The sequence below is a fragment of the Lytechinus pictus genome, chromosome 9 (genome assembly GCF_037042905.1).
Source record: "Lytechinus pictus isolate F3 Inbred chromosome 9, Lp3.0, whole genome shotgun sequence".
NCBI classification, from domain to species: domain Eukaryota; kingdom Metazoa; phylum Echinodermata; class Echinoidea; order Temnopleuroida; family Toxopneustidae; genus Lytechinus; species Lytechinus pictus.
In genome coordinates, this window is record NC_087253.1 from 1,529,417 (window position 1) to 1,543,769 (window position 14,353).

Consider the following 14,353-nt stretch of genomic DNA (forward strand, 5'->3'; position numbering starts at 1 on the left):
CCATTAATGATGTCACGCTTACCATACATGCACCTGTCACTGAGCACGTGAATGGTGCGCGAAACTTCAATAAAGATGAGGGAAAAAAAACAAGCATGTGCGATATTGGGATGGCCACATGGCACATTGTTGCGTATGACTACAATCTTTGCGCCATTTTTCATTGGTCTCCTTTGTCTCTATATTACATTATCCACGAGGTCATCATCATTATTCATTATCATTATTTGCGATTGGGCTGGTCACATGGCACATTGTTGTGTATATATAATATGACTACGATCTTTGCGCCAATATTTAAATCTCATTTGTCTCTATATCACATCAGTCACGAGATGCTCTCACAACACTCAGGACTATTCTTCAGAACATTGTTAGGTCAGGTCGGCATTAATTTCCAATTTTCACCACACTCCATAGGTTTATAAAGTTAAAACCATGGTGATCGTATATCCCATTCTCTTGGTGATGATATCGGCGATTATTTCAGGTAAGTTTGTATCAATTCTGTAATAGTTACTTTTATCTTGTTTATTTTATGTAGTACAACACCCTGGAGCAATATGTATTTTGCTAATCTTTTTAAAAGACAAATCTGATTTTTTTTTTCGAAAACACATTCAAAAAGACGAAAATTCGTAGATCTGTGAAAAATGATAAGTACAAGTACAAAAATCTACAACACAATTTTAGCTAATGTGTGCAAATAAAAACACTTTATCAGTTATAGATAGATGTTGTGGAATTCATGGCATACCGCGGGGTGGGCCGGGGATATGAGGGAAATCAATTTGGGCCTGGGGTTTTTTTGCACATGAACTACACTTCAAATGGCAGGGGTACCGCCATAGGGCTTGCGACGCGTACTATATAGCCTGGCTAGAGAGTAGAGAGTAGGCCTTAAAAATTGCAAGTTTAACTTATTTAGCAGTAAGACGGAGACTGCAACGTCGACCTTTTTAAAATTCCCATTCGTTCCACCTTTGTGGTTTCTGTACTACACACAAACAAAAGAAAAATGTTTTCGGCAGTTGCCTTTCCAAATTGAACCCTGTTCAAATCACTCCTCATCATGACGTTTATCTATCAGAATGTAATCAACTAATTTTGTTTCAATTGATATTTCAATGAAAATGATGATGATGCAAACTACAATCAAAATTAATGATTCAACAAAAATTTCTTTATTCACCTGCAAATCAAAGGCCTCCATAGTAGCGGGATCAGTAGTAATAAAACGATCGGATAGTCCTTTTTTACGACCTTCGTTTGGGCCAATTGTCAATAATTTGTTTGTAAATTAGTTGCTAAACTTATAAATTGTTTTAATCTAATATACAGTTGATGCTTCTACTGTTGGCACAAAACCATCTGTTCAAATTCTTAACGGCTCCAGTGCTATTTTACCATGTCAGTACCATCATGATGCATATGATATATACTGGGTATACCTTAATGACCACAAAGAATCCGGAGGAGACACTCTTGCTCTCTTGGACATGTACTTTAACACTGGTAAACGGAGTGGTAAGGGCGTTGACGAAGGGCGTTTTAACATCAGTGATGACTTTTCTCTATTTATCGAGCCTGTCATGATGCAAGATGGTGGTCGGTACTCCTGTATTGTGTCTGATCTAGCATCGGGAAATTCATATAAGAATTATACTGATGTCACGGTATATGGTAAGTTTCTTGTTACCATTTAGAACAAGGTTTTGTTGTTTCGTCTAGATTATTTAGAGTTGGTATAAGATGGTTACTGAGGGCTAGAGTCTAAGTGAGGCCTATAAAGGTAATGCTGACACAGTATGTAACTTTAGAGATTCGAGCCTATATAAAAGACGAGTTGGGGAAGGTCAATGGCCTAGCTATCCATCTGTCTGTCTATCTATCTACCTATCCACCCATCTATCTATTATTCTATATTTATTATTTTTCGTTTCTTATCTATTCCGCCTGCAGTTTATGCTATAACACCACAAACACGAATTTCGTCACCATCGAGCAATGCGAAGACTTGCCCAATCTCAACCAATCCACAGCTTATGAAGAAATACAATGCATCCATCTTGTCCCCGACAATCAGACCTTGTTTCAATTGAAATGCTCGGTGTACGGGGCGATGCCGAATGTTTCTCTCTCTTGGACGACCAATGGAAGCAACGTCGGGACGAACTACGACCTAAAGTCTACGATCGAGGAACGAGAAGACGGAACGTTTGATCAGATGCTGATGATGACAGGGTCTGTGAATGAGACTAAGAATGGTACTGTCTTTACCTGTGTTGCTGAAGGGTTGTCTGTTGGCGGACTTGCAAACAGTTCCGTTATATTCTTCAAGACTGAACATCAATCTGAACTCCCAAGTCATGAGCCTACAGGCTCTACAAATCTACTTGCACTAAAAATTGCTTTACCGATAGGACTTATAGCTGTAGCCGTTATAGTGGGATTTTTCGTCTGGAGAAATCTGAGGCATGAAAGAAAGGGTATGTGTATTCCAGCTTGAGTAAAAATTCTTCTGTAACGACTGGACAATGGTAACAAAAAAGAATTGAAGACGGATATGAGCTATTTTATTACAGAAAACATTTTATTAGATACATACATCTTCACACTGGCAGATCCACTTTGAGAGTCATAATCAAAATTTGTAATGTAAATAATGATAATAATAATAACAATGATAATTTTTGTATAACGCATAAAAAATAGTCTCTATGCGCTTGAGAAAACAAAGGAGATGAAGAGAAGTGTTGGTGAGTTCATTTTGCTAAGGCTATTGGTACAATTTAAATTATTGGTATTTTTTTACAGCTGTTTTGATTTTGTTTACTGAATCGATTGTTTTCAGGTAATTTTGGAGTTTGTTCCATAAAACAGGGACTGCCTGAGCAATTAATGAACGTTTGCCTTATGATTTTGTTGATATTGTTGGGGCCGAAGTCGGCCGCAACCATTCACTCATCAAGGGCGACAAGAGGACAGATGAGAGCGAAGAGACAGGCAGATGTGTTGTGTAGTGTTTATTAATCACAAACAGAAGAAAAAACGGAAAAACGGGAAAACCCCCTAGTATAATAAGGTCCCAGGAATATATGTCTCCTGGTCAGCTGCGCCCATGGTCAGCAGCCATGAACACTCAACAGCCTCTATATCAGCGGCTGGTAAATAACAACTGCAAACCTACAGTCAAAAGCTAATGTGCAGCTTCTAAAAGGGTCAACAAGCAAGCCGCGACGACTTCGTTTTGAGTTGTGCGCGGGATAATGTCACTGCCCAGCTACCGGGCCTTGCCTAATATATCTCCGCATTTAGATATCAATGACGTCACACTCTAATGCATCAAAATATGATATGCTAGTGAATATTAATTTAAATCGACATTAATGTGTAATATATATATGCATATTTATATTCATGCATCTATGTCCAACAATTGTATCATAATACATGTTTTTAAAAATAATAAAGGGGAGGACTATTTTTCCTCGGCGGGATGACACTAGGCCCACGTGACCCAAAAGTGATTAGGTTTCGCGGTCTGTGATAAAATTTTACCACACCCGACTTGGTCGTAGGGTGGTCAAAAATAGATAAATCAAAAAAAAAAAATAAGAAATTAGTTTGGTCAATACATTAAACCCCCCCGTAGTAAGCAAGTCATTTAAAAAAAATCACTTGTTTACGATAATTATACAATACTATCACTACGTATGATGCCAAAACACAAACTATTTCGCAATCAATGTATCTTATAAAGCCACTTAATTACTGACTGCGGCTATATGGACCTTCCTCCCAGATCTGGTTTGACGGACCGAGGTGCTGGGGGTGGTGACTACTTCCTCCTCTGGTGCAGCATGCTGCTCAACATACGCGACCTTTAAACGATCGATACTAACTCGGTCGCGCTTCCCGTTAAGCTCGATCGTAAAGAATTTTTCATTGCGCTTTACGACCTTGTATGGCCCTTTGTAAGGTTGTTCCAAAGGCTTACGCACTGCGTCCACTCTAACGAAAACGTGCGAACATTTTAGTAGGCCTCGAGGAACGTAACTTCGGCCGTCCTTCGCCCTTGTCGGTGTGGCTTTATTCGCAGCCATGTGCTGACGTAAACGCGACACGTAATTGCCTGGATCCACTTCAACCTGCTTGCTTGCTATGAACTGTCCAGGCAATCGCAGAGTAGTCCCGTATACCAACTCTGCGGGCGAGCATGACAAGTCTTCTTTTACTGTGGTACGGATACCAAGAAGTGTCACAGGCAGATGCTCATGCCAAAGCTTATTAGCATTGTCGTGCGCTTTTAGTGCGGCTTTGAGCTGTCGGTGGAATCTTTCTATCATCCCGTTCGCGGCCGGGTGATATGAGGTTGTACGTATCCGCGTGGTTCCTAGTAATTTCATAAGTTCGGCGAAAAGTTTCGATTCAAACTGTCGACCACGATCGGTGGTAATGACATCGGGCGCCCCGAATACCGCAATCCACCTTTGAATGAGGGCCTTTGCAACTTGTTCGGCAGACATGTCCGTTAACGGAATAGCTTCAGGCCATCGCGTAAACCTGTCTATGCATGTAAGCAAGTAGGTATAGCCATTAGATGGAGGCAAAGGTCCAACTAAGTCAATGTGCACGTGGGCAAATCGTGCATCCGGTGTGCTAAACGTACCAAGCGGTGCTCTGGTGTGTTTGTGCGTCTTAGACCTTTGACAAGGTAAACACTCTTGTGCCCACTTGCGAACAGTGTTGTTCATGCCGGGCCAAACGAAACGCGACCTAATAGCCCGTTGCGTGGCGCGCACGCCCGGATGTGACAAACCATGGACAGCATTGAACACGACCCTACGATGACTCTTCGGCACAAATGGACGAGTGCGTCCATGAGACACATCACAGATAATGGTTCCTCCGGACATAATACGGGGCACCGATTTGAGTATCATGCTGGTATCGGATCCAGAATCGAGCAATGCTTTCAACTCTGCATCGGTCTTTTGCGCATCGGCGATTGTGGAGTAATCAACGCATGTGTCCGTGTACAAAGCATTCGTGCTTGGTCTGGACAACGTATCGGCCACTATGTTGTCCTGACCTTTGACGAACCTTACGTCAGTCGTGAATTGCGAAATGAAATCTAAGTGGCGGATTTCGCGCGGACTGTGACGGTCTGGTTTGGCATTAAACGCATAGGTCAGGGGCTTGTGGTCGGTAAACACACAGAAGGTGTGTCCATCAAGCATGTAACGAAAGTGTTTGATCGACAAGTATATTGCAAGCAGTTCGCGTCCAAATGCACTATATCTGGTTTCTGCTGGCTGCAATTTCTTGGAGAAAAATGCGAGAGGTTGCCACGCGTCGTCCTTCAACTGCTGAAGGACTCCGCCGATAGCTCTGTCAGAAGCATCGCATGCGATACTCAGAGGAAGGTCGCTGTTGGGATACGCTAAGAGAGTTGCTTTGGCTAGCTCTATCTTAATGCGCGCAAAAGCTGCTTCACACGCTGGCGTCCACTGAAGTGGCTTGCGTGACCTTCGTGGTTGGCTCTTGAGGAGGTCAGTGAGCGGCATCAAGATTTCGGCGCAACGAGGCACGAATCGCCTATAGAAATTCACAAGACCGAGGAAACCGCGTAGTTCCTTAAGGTTATTCGGAACCTTGCACTCTTGGAGAGCCTCCACGCGCTCAGGAAGAGGGCTAACGCCATTGCAGTTGATATGATATCCGAGAAAATCTAGTTCGCTCTTCGCAAACTCGCACTTCTTCGGATTAACTACGACACCGTATTTCCGTAAGCGCTCAAATAACTTGCGTAAATGCTGTTCATGCTCAGCTTCGCTGTTGCTCGCGATCAGCAAATCATCAATATACGCGTATGCAAACGGTAGGCCTCGCACTACTTCATCAATAAACCTCTGGAAGGCTTGCGCCGCATTCCTAAGACCAAACGGCATCCGCAATAATTTGAACATACCAAACGGGGTGGTAATTGCCGTCTTATGAATATCATCGGGATGCACTGGTATTTGGTGATAGGCTCGTATCAGGTCGACCTTCGAAAAGATCCGCGCGCCTTTCAACCCGGATGAAAAATCTTGAATATGCGGAACGGGGTACCTGTCAGGTATGGTTCTGTTATTCAACGCCCGATAGTCACCGCAAGGTCGCCAGTCACCTTGGGTTTTCTTCGGAACCATATGCAGGGCTGAAGACCACTGGCTGCTTGACGGTCGGATAATGTTCAAGTCTAGCATGTGCTGAAATTCATCTCGCGCTATTTTCAGCTTATCCGGAGCAAGTCTGCGTGGTTTTGCGTTCACTGGCGGTCCACGGGTGTCGATGTAGTGCGCTACATCGTGCTTCAGCGCCTGCGCTTTGTAGATGGGTACAGTGATGTCGCTGTACTCCGCGCGCAGAAGATCATGGTACGGATCAGTATTGTCGGTTGTATTGATAACTGGGCTAATACGCGGAGAGTCTGAAGGCTTGCCCTTCACGTTTAATCCAGTTACGCTATCGATCAATTTGTATCGGTGCATATCTACGAGCAATCGAAAGTGGTGCAAAAAATCTGCACCCAATATGGGTGTAGCCACATCGGCGATAATGAATACCCATTGACATTTGCGCCGTAGACCTAAGTTCAGGGTGATCGAACGTCGCCCGTAAGTGTCGATGGTCGATTCATTGACTGCCTTCAATGTCATGTCGGATTTACAGGCGCGCTGTTGTTTAGTCACGGGAAATACCGAGACTGCTGCGCCGGTATCAACAAGAAATTTTGTGTGAGCATCAATATCTCTAACGTAAAACACTAAAACAGGCAGCTCTCCGTTTGACCAGCCGGGTTCGCCGCCGCTATCCGCTGGTCTACTAGTTTTCCGTATGGTGCGCACACGGCGGACGGCAGCGATGAGCATTATCGCCATACTTGCTGTGCTACCAACAAAGTTCGCTGGCTGCTGCACCGGTAGACTGCGCATCGCGTCGGGCGCTGGTGTCACCCCTACGACTCCTACTACGACTTTGGCGTCGCTGCATGTTTCCAACAACGGTCGTGAGTTCCCTAACTAACCGAGTTAGCTCACTGACTTGATTTTCCAGATCATTACGCGGTTTGGCTTCTCCGGATTTCTGCGCGACAGCCGATATTGCACCATAACTTTCGGGCTGCGCTTCGATTATTTTGTCTGCTAGTTCCGACAAATCGCTCAGAGATAACGCTTCGCTAGTTGACGCCAATATTAATCTGACGTTGACAGGGAGCCTTTGTAGAAAAAGCTGTTTGAAAATGCCCTTTTCTTGCGTTTGGTCGCCTAATAGCTGCTCCATTCGACGGAGGAGTTGTGAGGGTTTTCTGTCCCCAAGCTCTTCCTCCGTCAAAAGCATCTGAACGCGCCGTTGCTCAGACGCACTAACACGGGCCATTAGTTTTTCCTTTAGCGTTTGGTATTGATTGTTTTCAGGTGGACATATCAGTATGTCACGCACTTCTTGCGCCACTTCCTGCGGAAGTGCTGCGATTACATGTGAGTACTTAGTTGCCTCACTGGTAATGCCTCGTGTAGAAAATTGCGCTTCTGCTTGGGCAAACCATACTAGGGGGTCTCTTCCAAAAAGGGGGGAGCTTTATAGCCAAAGCGCTCATCATCATCGGCTGCGCTGCGGCCCCAGGACCAAAATCCAGTTGAAACCAATAAGAGCAAAACCAATTGAAACCAGTTGGCCAACTGGTTTCAATAGGGAAATTGGAACAACTGGAACCAATTGAAACCAGTTGCCAACTGGTTCCAGTTAAAACCAATTGGGCAACTGGAACCAGTTGGCAATTGGTTTCAATTGGTTCCAGTTGAAACCAATTAAGCAACCAGTTGGCAACTGGTTTCAATTGGTTCCAGTTGTTCCAATTTCCCTATTAAAACCAGTTGAATCCAATTGGAGGTAACTGGTTTCAATTGGTTCCAGTTGAAACCAATTGGAGGCAACTGGTTTCAACTGGAACCAGTTGAAACTAATTGGTTTCCAACTGGATCCAATTGGAACTTCCAGTTGGAATGACTTAATTAGTTACAAAATAATTAGATTTTGCACTAACTATTGCTCATGTCAACAAAGAAGCAGTGCTATATGTCTATAATACCATTGTAAAGTGCATTGATAAAATAGACTTTTATAATGTATATATATTTATATGAAAGATCTTCAAATATATGTATTTGTATTTGATGTAATTTGGTAACAGTTAGTGGTGTAGTAATTATCTTATAATCTGTTTTAATTATAATCTATAACATTTATGAACATGGTTTTCACTGCTAAGCATTCTAAACACTTATCTGAAACAAGTATGGTACTTGAAATATAAAATAATTAAATAGATACATTTTAAATGATGATGAATCACATAAAACATTAATCTGTGCACACTGGCAAATAATATGCAAATTAACTTGTTTCAATTGGAACCAGTTGGGTAACTGGAAAATTTCCAATTGGAAACCAATTGGAAGTCATTTCCAGTTACCCAACTGGATCCAGTTAGGATTTCCAGTTACCCAACTGGTTCCAGTTAGGATTTCCAGTTACCCAAATGGTTCCAGTTAGGATTTCCAGTTACCCAAATGGTTCCAGTTAGGATTTCCAGTTACCCAACTGGTTCCAGTTAGAAATCATTTCCAGTTGGAAGTCATTTCCAGTTACCTAACTGGTTCCAGTTAGGATTTCCAGTTACCAAACTGGTTCCAGTTAGGATTTCCAGTTACCCAACTGGTTCCAGTTAGGATTTCCAGTTACTCAACTGGTTCCAGTTAGAAATCATTTCCAGTTGGAAGTCATTTACAGTTACCCAACTGGTTCCAGTTAGGATTTCCAGTTACCCAACTGGTTCCAGTTAGAAATCATTTCCACTCAGTTGGAAGTCATTTCCAGTTACCCAACTGGTTCCAGTTAGGATTTCCAGTTACCCAAATGGTTCCAGTTAAAAATCATTTCCAGTTGGAAGTCATTTCCAGTTACCCAACTGGTTCCAGTTAGAAATCATTTCCAGTTGGAAGTCATTTCCAGTTACCCAACTGGTTCCAGTTAGGATTTCCAGTTGCCCAACGGATTCCAGTTAGGATTTCCAGTTGCCCAACTGGTTTCAATTGGTTTCAACTGGAAATTGTTATATTCCAGTTAAAACCAATTGAAACCAGTTGAAACCAATTGAAACCAATTGAAACCAGTTGGAAATCCAACTGGTTTCAATTGGATTTTGGTCCTGGGGCGGGAGCCTGCTCATTCATAGCGCTAGCTGCAAATAAATCACTCCACCACCGTTAAGTTACCTTTATACAAGTAAAAAAAAAAGATTCTTATACAAATTACATTTATGACGATATTTTACAATAATATACCTATACTGTGTTTAATAACACGAGTGGCTTCTGAATTCCTCAGAGTTCTAGATAAATCTATTGTGACGTACGTCAACCGTGCAGGTTTAGATTGTTCTGCGTTGAGGCTTAGAGTTCAGTACAGTGGATGCAGCCGTGAGTTTGTCGGCTCTGCTATACGGACTGCGTTCAAAGTCGAGCTATGATGCCTCGTCAGTCTCACTTTCGGCCATGCAGTCTGTTCCGCAGTGCAGTCGGTCTGAAATCCCGTCGGCTCTGTTGATGATGTAACCTCGTCATCTCATCGGTCGGCTAGGCGCGTCACCCTCGGCATCACGTCGGGATCACCACTTTGTTGGGGCCGAAGTCGGCCGCAACCATTCACTCATCAAGGGCGACAAGAGGACAGATGAGAGCGAAGGGACAGGCAGATGTGTTGTGTAGTGTTTATTAATCACAAACAGAAGAAAAAACGGAAAAATGGGAAAACCCCCTAGTATAATAAGGTCCCAGGAATATATGTCTCCTGGTCAGCTGCGCCCATGGTCAGCAGCCGTGAACACTCAACAGCCTCTATATCAGCGGCTGGTAAATAACAACTGCAAACCTACAGTCAAAAGCTAATGTGCAGCTTCTAAAAGGGTCAACAAGCCGCGACGACTTCGTTTTGAGTTGTGCGCGGGATAATGTCACTGCCCAGCTACCGGGCCTTGCCTAATATATCTCCGCATTTAGATATCAATGACGTCACACTCTAATGCATCAAAATATGATATGCTAGTGAATATTAATTTAAATCGACATTAATGTGTAATATATATATGCATATTTATATTCATGCATCTATGTCCAACAATTGTATCATAATACATGTTTTTAAAAATAATAAAGGGGAGGACTATTTTTCCTCGGCGGGATGACACTAGGCCCACGTGACCCAAAAGTGGTTAGGTTTCGCGGTCTGTGATAAAATTTTACCACACCCGAATTGGTCGTAGGGTGGTCAAAAATAGATAAATCAAACAAAAAAAATTAAGAAATTAGTTTGGTCACTACAATATTGTTATTGATATTGTTGATATACCATTTTAGCCCAAGTGTGCACCCCCCCCCCCCCCCTTTGACAGTGAGGATCTTTTTTTGTTTTGCCTTTCAAATTTTCCGCGGACGAATTACCTCCGATTTAAGATGTAAACTTTTTTTTTGCTTGCTCGTAAAATTTTCATCGGAAAAATCGACTGAATTGTCAGTAGTCTATTTAAACAAATAATAATTACTTTTTAAATCTACCCCAACTATATTTGGCCTTTTATCAATAATATTGATTACCATGTTTAATTGAAAGACGAAACATATTATTCATGTCCTTAATCGACTTATATGCTAATATCAATTCCTGTTGCAGATCGAGGAACCCGTTTGAAGAACTCCGCGGATGAAGGGGAATGAAAGCAATAGACAGGATAAATTCTCAATTTCTTCACAAGCACAGAAGTTTTGAGAAAATGTTGAATGTGTGCATATTCGACTCCTTGTGCTAATTTACACTGTATCGCTTAATCATGTTTATTATAATGCATTTATAAGCTCCTAACTAAATCAAAATGTTTATACAATAAAGCAATTTTAACAAAATGAGCTTGAATATTAACAATTATGTACACAATATGGAGATAATTTTATAATCTTGAAAAATAAACAGCTTGCACCTGTCAACAATTTTTTGTGTGAAATTGATCTTTGACGCCATAATGTAAATACAGCTGCTAATTTCAACCCTGTCAACTTTGCTTATTGTTGTTAAGTGATTTTTTTAAAGGGGGAGGTGGCAAATGAGGGTAAAGGGGAGGAAATGGAAGATGATAAAAAATACCCATGCCTCACCCTAAAATAATTATAGATTTTTTTCATGTGAAGAGCCACAAAGAAGTTACCGGGGCCAATTAAGATGGAAGAGCTATCTAGGGTGCGATTGCAGTGCTTAACTGATAGATTTGTTAGATTTTATGCTTGTCACTTGCCATTGACACCGATTTTTCCCTGTGGCGGCAACATAATGTAAACAAATGTAGGTGGACAGGTGGAGGGGAGCAAAAGGATTTTCTCTGCCATGCTTTCTTTTAGAATTTCTTGGGAAAACAAATATTTATATTTTTTAGGGAGACGGGCCAATGCCCTCCATGGCCGTACGCAGAGGAGGGGGGGGGCTAATTCCACAACATTCCTAGGAATAGTGCATGACATCCTTCTATATCACTTTGAAAAGCTCGGTCACTTCATTGCTTTCGAGTTTCTTCGGAAATCTTAAATGTGTCTTGCCCCAAATTTTGCGAACCTCAGGGCCTTTTTTTATCACGGGATGCTTGAAAAGTTTTTACTATAAAATGAAGGACGTTTTGGTCCAGGAAAAATTGGGAAAGCAAAAAAAAGAAAAAAGTTTTCACTAAAATATTAAAGGAGAATGAAACTCTTGAAGCAAGTTAGCTTTTGTGAAAGCAGAAAAATCAAAGAATAAGATCAACAAAAGTTTGAGTGAAATAGGACTAGCAATAGAAGAGTTATGAGCATTTGAATGTCGAGATCACTAATGCTATGGAGATCCTCCCATTGGCAATGCGACCAAGATCTATGATATCACAGATGAACAACTCTCCCCTTTTGGACACTGAAAATATACCCCAAAACATCTCTTTTTGCTCATTCTAATCATATGACAAACGATTCATCAATGATATAATGTTGTGAAACCTCTGTACTTGTCCTCTCATAAAGAGAACACCTCACCTCGTAATAGACTCTATAAAAGTGAGAATATAGGTGAAATAAGTACTAAAGTAATGAGGGAGTTGTACGTGTGTGACATCACAGATCTTGGTCGCATTGCCAATGGGAGGAACTACATGACATTAGTGATCTCAATATTCAAATGCTCATAACTTTCTTATTATTCATTCAATCTTCCTCAAACTTTCAACAATATGTTTCTTTGATTTTTCTCTTTGATATGGATTCAGCTGGTTTCAAGGGTTTCATTCTCCTTTAAGGTGTTTTTCTTATATTTCTGCTATCAAGCATGCCTGCCGGATTTCTAGGGGTGCTGAATATGTCGAATAACACACGTAGACCCTCTGGCAACCCCCCCCCCCCCCCATTTTCCCAGGGCCATGATCTCCCTTGTGCCGCCACTGCGATTTCCTAAGATACTCCACTGATACACGTGTTAATATACTGATAATGCAGAATATTTGCAATCCATTTATATTTGTATTTGTTTTAATAAAAGAATTTATCTCTTAGTCAACATGACTTCGCTCTCTGATTCTGATTGTTAGTAGAGGGCTCTTTGTCTGAATGGCGTCTATCATGGGTGATGTTTCACAAAGCTGTTCGTAAGTTACGTACGGTTTTAAGCACGACTGACCACCTGACTGTCACGTAAAGTGACTTTTTTAATTGATTATTTATTTACTGCTACTTGAGACATAAAATAAGGGATGAATAAACAAGTTGTATAAAGTTTAAATCAAGTTTAATGTTAAGATCTTTTCTTCAATCTTTTCTTTGGTTTGTACATGAACATATGGATATTGAAATGATCACAAATAAATGGAACTTAACTTAGTCAAAATAAAGAAGTCTGAGTGTGTCACGCCCCACTCGGCCTCTGGCAGTCGGTCCTTTGCCTGCGCAGCTGGCGTTGCTCCACTTGGCCCTGGTCCTTTGGCCTCCGCAGATGGCGATGCTCCTCAGATCGGACTTCGACGATTACGGACGAGATCGAGCCCCGAATATTGACATGAATAGCGTATCATGTCGATGGAGAATCGGGTGGCAACTCCGGGTGGCAACTGGGCTCGTAGTCTCGTCACCGACGTGGATTCCCTCAGAAAACTTTAACTTCCTAAATGGAGATCTATGGTCTATCTTAGCTAAAGGTGTTTCTCCCTGTTAAACTAAAAGCAACCCCTTAATATACCCTATCGTAGCTAGGAATCACTCCTAAAATGTTAAAGGTCTAGTCCACCCCAGGAAAATGCTGACTTTAATAAATAGAGAAAAATCAAACTAGCATAGTGCTGAAAATTTCATCAAAATCGGATGTAAAATAAGAAAGTTATGCCATTTTAAAGTTTCGCTTGTTTTTCACAAAACAGTGATATGCACAACTAGGCGAGTCAGTCGATGATGTCTATCACTCACTACTTTTGTTTTTTATTGTTTGAATTATACAATATTTCATTTTTTTTTATAGATTTGACAATAAGGACCAACTTGACTGAACCATATAGTATTAAACAATGCTAATTCCACATGTTCAGGGAGGAATTAATCGTTGTATCTCTTGACAATGAGGAGAAAATTAGAATATTTCATATAATAAAATGCAAAAGAAATAGTGAGTGGATGACGTCATAGTCTCCTCATTTGCATACCAGCGAGGATGTGCATATAACTGTTTTGTGAAATTAAGCGAAACTTTAAAATGTCATAACTTTTTTATTTTACATCCGTTTTTTATGAAATTTTCAGTGTTATGCTTGTTGGATTTTTCTCTTTTTATTCAAATCAACTTTTTGTTGGGGTGGACTTGTCCTTTAGGTGAGTGCATTAAGAACTTTCATCTGCGCAACTGAATTAATTTAAAGACTGATATTTCCAACACCAAATATGGCATCCACCTGACTGTTAATATTCCTAACACATGTATGTACAAATCGTAACCGGAGTTCAAATATTTTCAACACATGTACTATCTTTAACCTATAAAAGTCTTCTAGGAAAGAATAACATGCAATAGATTTCTTCCCTGACAATAACCCTTTCTTCTGCTTCATTCTGAAACATTTCGATTCTCATTATCAGATGAAGATCAAGTCCCATCTCAACAAAACAGGTGATTCGAATGAGAAGAGAAAAATCATACTAGCATAACACTGAAAATATAATCCACCTTGAAGGTAGAATAAGAAAGTTATGAC

At 41.1% G+C, this 14,353-nt stretch overlaps 1 protein-coding gene across 3 annotated transcripts; it reads left to right on the top strand.

Annotated features, from left to right (window-relative positions):
- Positions 1-123: 123 nt before the first annotated feature.
- Positions 124-12,673, top strand: LOC129267303 (uncharacterized). 3 transcript variants are annotated; one of them, XR_010294587.1, is made up of 4 exons: positions 129-490; positions 1,342-1,683; positions 1,963-2,489; positions 10,780-11,780. XR_010294587.1 is itself a non-coding variant. In XM_064104289.1 (3 exons), the coding sequence occupies exons 2-3, from the start codon at positions 2,123-2,125 to the stop codon at positions 10,821-10,823; spliced, it is 411 nt and encodes a 136-aa protein (XP_063960359.1). In that variant the 5' UTR covers positions 124-490; positions 1,963-2,122; the 3' UTR covers positions 10,824-12,673. The 3 variants fall into 3 exon arrangements, 2 of the variants coding, with proteins under 2 accessions (XP_063960359.1, XP_063960358.1); XM_064104289.1 differs by lacking the exon at positions 1,342-1,683 and having other exon boundaries at positions 124-490; positions 10,780-12,673; XM_064104288.1 differs by lacking the exon at positions 1,963-2,489 and having other exon boundaries at positions 263-490; positions 10,780-11,795.
- The last annotated feature ends 1,680 nt before the right edge of the window (positions 12,674-14,353 follow it).

Excerpts from the sequence above, each read along its gene's own strand:
- LOC129267303 (XM_064104288.1), top strand. The coding sequence starts at position 439 with ATGGTGATCGTATATCCCATTCTCTTGGTGATGATATCGGCGATTATT. Across the intron at positions 491-1,341 it reads GATATCGGCGATTATTTCAG|TTGATGCTTCTACTGTTGGC; the intron begins GTAAGTTTGTAT and ends TCTAATATACAG. Across the intron at positions 1,684-10,779 it reads TACTGATGTCACGGTATATG|ATCGAGGAACCCGTTTGAAG; the intron begins GTAAGTTTCTTG and ends TTCCTGTTGCAG.